This window comes from Agrilus planipennis, unplaced genomic scaffold (genome assembly GCF_000699045.2).
Source record: "Agrilus planipennis isolate EAB-ADULT unplaced genomic scaffold, Apla_2.0 scaffold9, whole genome shotgun sequence".
Classification (NCBI taxonomy): Eukaryota; Metazoa; Arthropoda; class Insecta; order Coleoptera; family Buprestidae; genus Agrilus; species Agrilus planipennis.
Genome location: NW_020442467.1, coordinates 1489926 through 1496465, shown reverse-complemented (window position 1 = coordinate 1496465; position 6540 = coordinate 1489926). Strand labels below are relative to the sequence as shown.

At 31.5% G+C, this 6540-nt stretch overlaps 1 protein-coding gene across 1 annotated transcript; it reads left to right on the top strand.

The window, feature by feature from the left end:
• Positions 1 to 4022: 4022 nt before the first annotated feature.
• Positions 4023 to 6320, top strand: LOC108737195 (syntaxin-17). The gene is made up of 4 exons (XM_018469917.2): positions 4023 to 4324; positions 4379 to 4574; positions 4637 to 4964; positions 5749 to 6320. Exons 1-4 carry the CDS (start codon positions 4193 to 4195, stop codon positions 5996 to 5998), a joined length of 906 nt encoding a protein of 301 aa, XP_018325419.1. The 5' UTR covers positions 4023 to 4192; the 3' UTR covers positions 5999 to 6320.
• Positions 6321 to 6540: the final 220 nt, after the last annotated feature.

Below are 6540 nucleotides of genomic sequence, written 5' to 3'. Positions count from 1 at the left end.
GAAGAGCCTAAAAACATGGCGCCGATTAGGGAAAATTTATCGTAGTTCCTATAGTGTACCGTGCAACTTCCAAGTTTTTAAATTACGATAAAATGATAAGTATTGACACAATATGTGATTGGGCTGACACAAAGCTTAGGAAAGGAAATTTCGTTGAAGGTGAATGTGTTTTTAATGCCAATCACATTATAAAATTCGGAAATAACAAATCCGGAAGCTAGCCTTCAAATTCCGTCAAGTTTACTGCCTACTTTTTAAAAATTTCGGATTTAAAAAGTGATTATTCACGTTATATAATTGGTGAGGTAATTCTGGATGATTTAAGCAATTTCATATCAATGACTTGCACGTGCAAAGCCGATTTAAGAGAACGTTGCAAACACATTATTGCAACTTTGTTGTATTGCAGCAGGTAGGTTCTTAACCTCAAAATACTTATATCGTATCATTAGAATTGTGTTAAATCAATTACACAGGAATGAATAATTTCTCACTTTATAATTTTAGTATGATTCTAGTTTTAAATATTAAGGTTATGGCTGATGGTAAATACTTGCTGAAATATAATCATGTGCATTAAAATGACGTGAACAAATTTTTATTCCGGAATTCACTTGTTTGATATCTACTGCTTTCGTCCAAGTTTCTATTGGTTTACTTTTTTCTCTAATTTTCCGAATATATTTTTTACATATATATGAAACGGTTAGTTTTTATTGGAAAGTAGTTAATGTAGGTGAAGAGTGAAGATCTATGTCTGAAGTGCTATTGCTATGTATTAGATAATTATAATATTCCTAAAGAAAATTATGGAATATGAAATGAGAAAGCAAATATTAAATGTTTTCGAGAATTTTTCAAAATAAACTCAACTGATATTTCATATTTAATCAAGGATTTGAAGCATTTGTATTCAAAATAAACAGAGGCAAGGGAACACTTTGTTGGCTGCTATTTACATTCTCACGAGTTGACACGTATTGTACAAATGTTTTGTATGTGTTTTATAGGTAAGTACGAAGTTGAAATTTTCTTATCAGAAATAACATATTTGCTTTGCTTTAATATCCTCCCTCGCCGCCAACATTTTACCTCAATAAAAAAAAAATTCTCGTGAGATTCCGTTGCAAACGTTCCTACTGTCTATCAGCATGCATACAAACATACATACATATACATTCATACGTACTTATACATACAACATGTGTAATCTGTATTACGTTATACGCAATTATTGAGATCGGCCACTGACCCATATTTTTACCAAAAATGTATTGTGGGTAAATTTGAAAATGAAATTAGCCAGTTTATAAGAAGCAAAAGAACTGACCGAAATATTTTAAAATTTTTAGAGTCCCTTTTTTTTAAACAATAATTTCAAGCTTATTTGTTCTTTGGGAACCGCAGGAGATTTACTTATGGTGTACCTACACCTTGTTGCAATTGCAAGAATTCTAGGGATTTACTTTTTACATTGAGCAATTAAGGGGATTTGTTTAGAAAAGCGAAGATTCATTGGGAATTATGTTGTATGGTTGTATCCCAGTAAGCGAAACTTAGGGATCTAGGCTTATCTGCATACCACTTATTTAAAACAACCGAATTTCCGAATATATTTTATTAACATCAAATTTTACACTAATAAATTATCAACTACTAAAATTAAATACTATATTAAAAGAATGAATCAGTGAATAGGATAATGAATTAGAAAAAGATGAATTAGAAATCGAAACGTCTTGGCTAGGATTCTTTACAGTTCTCTTTGAAAATTAAAAAAAAAAACTTTTGGGTGTTTCATTCCCACAAGCCAGTAATGCTGGTGGGCGGGCAGTCCCTCCGGACTGTGCCGGAAGGTAGGGCGGAAGGTCCTCTTCAGCCTGCTTTCAGGAATCGTGGGAATGGGTGGGTGGTGATTCGGGTGAGAAAGATGAGACGGATGAAATGAAGACAGAAGAGAATGAAAGATTATCTGTGGAATATTACTGCCCCATCAGACGGACCCGGAATCGAACCGACGTCCTCCCGAATGCTAAGCAATGGTCTAAACACACTTTTAAAACGCGCCGTTTTGGCTTATATAGGGATGCTTAAAACTATGACACAAGTACCGTTAGAGTATCTGCAAGGGTAGAGTTGTGCTACACGATTTCTGTTTTTTATTGCACCTAAAGCTAAAAGTCTGTGCGTTCTTTGTTAACCCTTGGGCGATGAGTAAAAAGTAAAGTAAAAATACATACAAATAAAATTCTACGAAATGAACATACAATTAAATAAAGTAAAACATTGGATTACAACAATTATAAGGATTTATTGAAATTATTGAGAAACTACGAAAGATTTGTTTATATGTGGTGGGGAATTACTGATTGCGCATGCATTTTTCCACATGCGTATTACGTTCAAAAATTTCGCCATTTTATTGTCTTGCAATTTATGGTACTGACAAAACTGTCATTATACTACGTATATTCTTTAGTTTTTAATGTTAAACTAATGTATTCTTCAACATATTCTAAATAAATATTTATACTATAAAATTGTGGCAGGTACAAGTAAATACATTTAATATATAAACATTTATTTTAACCGTAAGTTATTTACATATATTATATATAAAGTAAACACCAACCCTTCTTCATACATGACACAACTAAAAAAACATTTTAAATTTAATATACCTACTAACAACATGGTTCTTTTTTGAAATACCAAAGCATAAAAATATCCTTTCTTCCATACATTACTTTACTGTCCTTTATCCTTCACCCTCCAGTATGCTTCCCTTTTCTTTTGTTACATATTATGCTTTTCAAACGAATGAGACCCTTCCCGCTTTCAATTATCATCTCACTACACTCATCCCAATGTTTATTTTGATCACAATTTCCCAATACATGCAACAGCATCCTCTACATTCATTTCCTAAACCTTGCAATTACATCCACCTCTTTTATTCCTTGCAAATATACTGCCAATGCTCCCACATCGAAATCTTTACGCATCCATTTTACTTACCTTGATCTATCAATTTTCCTCAGATCATCGCCTCTTATCCATCTCTACTTATCTCTACTTCTGAGTCATTTAAGTATATATTTAATAATTGTCTTAATCCTTTCTTCATCGAATTTTTTTTTGTCTCCCTATTATCTATTCTTATAAACACTGACGTTTCTATATATATGTCTCCAAAATTCTATCTACCAACCCCCCTTCAACTTTATTCGTTTTTAACATACTTTGCAATTCTTTTCTGTCGACTTAATCAAATGTCATTTTTAAATCTACAAATACTACAAATATCTTTTTTTTTTCAATTTTATCTGTTTGTTGTTTAATAAAAATATCGCATCGATAGTTCCTCTCCCTTTGCAGAGAATTGGGTCGTCATAATCATAAAAAAATTGATGAACTAATGTTCCGGAATATTTTCTAAAACACAAAAGGCAATAGGCCAAAAATAGGAGCTCCTTTGGAGCGATCAATGTTTGATTTCTTGAAACTCACACGTAATATGTCATATCTCCAAGTCAAAATTATAATTTTTACCCATGTTGTTTTATTAAAATGCATTAACAGTGACATTGATGAAAGAATGGATTGTAAAACATAAACACAATTTGGGAATATACTGATTACTTAAAAAAGGTGTAAAACAAACATAATCATTGTAAAATATATTATATATTAATTAACCGATCTAGATTTTCAACAAAATTATAGCAGTCATTCCCTCTTCATTAGACTTCAGATGGTGTCATGCCATTAATATTTTTTTATTTACACAGAATCTTTTATTATTGTTTTATAGAAAAGAGTAACTAATTCATTACGAATACTTGTCTTCATTATCATCTCTCTATTTTCAAATTGTATTTCAAAAAATAACGAATCTAGAATAGCTGTTGCCATCTAACATGCGGTAGATGAAAATTAAGTAACTGATATAGGCGATATCTTCATCTGTTAGTCGTTACAGCATACAGCGCTATCGTTCGGTGATTATAAGCACTTTACTTTTAGGAAACAGCTGATCTCGAACCCAAACAAAATAGTTTGCAGTGTTATTCTTTAAGGCTATCTTTATTTTGTGTAAAATTGTGTGTATTTGTAAACATATAACTATAAGCTAGTTTCTTTGATTTTTTTAATTCTGTAATACGTAGAAAATGAATTAGAAGTCCTGATAATGTCATCACTAAACACATTAAGTTCTAAACAACCGTTTAAATTTGTAGAAATTCCCTTAAACAAGTTCACCAATGAAGCCATACCCCATCATAAAGAAGTTTTTAAACGCCAGAGAAATGTCATACGAGAGGTAAATAACTATTCACTCTTTTAAAATTATTACAGACAAAGTTTCGTGCTATAGCTAATTGCTGTTTCCAATTATAAACAAACTGAAAGAGAAATTCAAGAAAACAAAAGGATAGTTCAACAACTGCGTCATTTAATGTACGAACTTGACACCCTTCGAACACAAGTACAAGATTCAGATTTAGACAAATTTGATTCAGTAACATTATCTTTAAGGAAAGATATTATAACAATAATATGTAATTATACAGGTATCCAGCTGTTTATTATGTTAGATTTAATATAGTAGTTATACAGGTATGTCCATTTTTAGAGCTGGAAAAGTTTGCATTGTCTGTGATATCTCAAATAGATAAAGAACCCTCCGAATTAGAGAAACATTGTTATGAAAATCCTTTGGCAGGAGTGGCTCAAATACAACTGCAAGAAGACATCAATGATATAAAACTGGCTGAAAGGCAAAACACTTTGAACCAAGTGGAAGAGATTAACAATGATATAGAAGAGCTGCACGATTTATATACAAATTTAAATGAATTAGTTCATAACCAAGCAGAACAAGTCAATGAAGTTGAAAATCATGTTCAACAAACAAATGAAAATGTTACTTCAGGTCTTAAACAGATTATAAAGGCAGCAAAGTAAGTGTGCTGGTATAGAAACATGTGTTTAGCTGTTCAGAAACAAAGTATACCTGATATGTGTTGTTTATAATTTAAATCAAGTCAGTGTTCAAAGCATTAAAAAGGAAATATTCTTATCCTAACAGTGCCTCTATCTAATGTCGACATTGGCAATCATTTTGACTATCCTTACTGCATCCGCTGTAGCTCTAAAAAGTCCAGTAGTGGATGTAAAATTCATATTCTAATGTTTTTTGGCCATGAGATTCTTCTGCACCCTGGTCTGTACTTGCCAAGAATCTTGGTCTATAATATACCCTGTTGATACCTTTTCCCATTTCACATATTGTAACCAAACTTTTAAGTTTACTTGTAATAGTCAAGGATTCCTGTGATCAATGCTTTCACAGTGCTCGAACAGTTGGTCCGTATACTCATGTTTCCTCAGTAATATGGTATTTTGGATATGTTTGAACTCTGGATCATAGATCAGCGGAATCTGAGTTTCTGAACCATTACTTCCAGATAGTCATTCCATTCAAACCACTACTAAACATTTCACCATAATATGATGCTCTATCTAAAACAATCAATGGTCTTAACATTGTAACTCATCTTAGCACTGCTTTAATTAAAAAAGTTGTTAGTTTATAAGTTTTCATTGATATACTCTAGAATGAAGTGCATTTATAACTTGTCAAATTACAAGTCACTCCTTATAAGAATTGTAATAGTCTCCAGTATTTTGGCTTTCAATGTTGATTTCTTCTTTGATTTTATTTTTATTGAATGTAAATTTTAGATTGAAGAGAGTAACTTATCCAATAACAGGAGCATTAATAGGTGGTGTAATTGGAGGCCCTATAGGACTAATTGGAGGTCTTAAAATTGGTGGTTTAGCTGCTGTTGGATGTGGAATTATGGGTTATACAGGAGGAAAAATTATTAACAAATGTAACGAATCAAATTTGAAAACGTCCGAAGTACATTTGTCTGAAAATAAAGAAAATGAAGAGAAACTTAGCAACTGTGTCAATAAAAAAGACATTTGATAACTTATTTATTTTAAATGTATTGTTTTTAATGAACACCAATATTTAAAATATTTACATGAATATTTTCTTTAATAACCACACAAGGGAGTCGTCCATAAAATACGTCAATCAGAATTTCACCTTTTTGTACCCCTCGCCCCCTCTTCGTCACGCTAAGTTACATTTTCAGCAACCCTCCCCTCCCTAGCAAATATTAAGTCACAAAAGCTACGATTGTAATTAAATTAGCAAAATGAGAATTACTTTCTATCGTAATGCAATTTTATAAACTGCCAATTAAGTTAAGAAAAACATTAAAATAAAGTTGATAAACTACGAACATCACATTTTCTTAGCTCCCCATTTCCCTCTGTTATATGTCGTCACGCTAAGCAATACCCTTCTCTCCTTATTTGCAAACGTATTTTATGAACAACCCTAATTAGAATCTCATTATTTAAAGTATCCACATTACTTTTTCTATATTATTTATTCTAGTATTTATTTGAAAAATCTTTCCTTGTACTTGTCCTTTCGCTTTTATAATCAATAAAAATTTT

What these genes read in the sequence shown, in the direction of transcription:
- LOC108737195 (XM_018469917.2), top strand. Translation starts at nt 4,193, where the DNA reads ATGTCATCACTAAACACATTAAGTTCTAAACAACCGTTTAAATTTGTA. An exon ending in AGAGAAATGTCATACGAGAG is followed by an intron (nt 4,325 to 4,378) that starts GTAAATAACTAT and finishes TTCGTGCTATAG; the next exon opens with CTAATTGCTGTTTCCAATTA. An exon ending in AATAATATGTAATTATACAG is followed by an intron (nt 4,575 to 4,636) that starts GTATCCAGCTGT and finishes GTCCATTTTTAG; the next exon opens with AGCTGGAAAAGTTTGCATTG.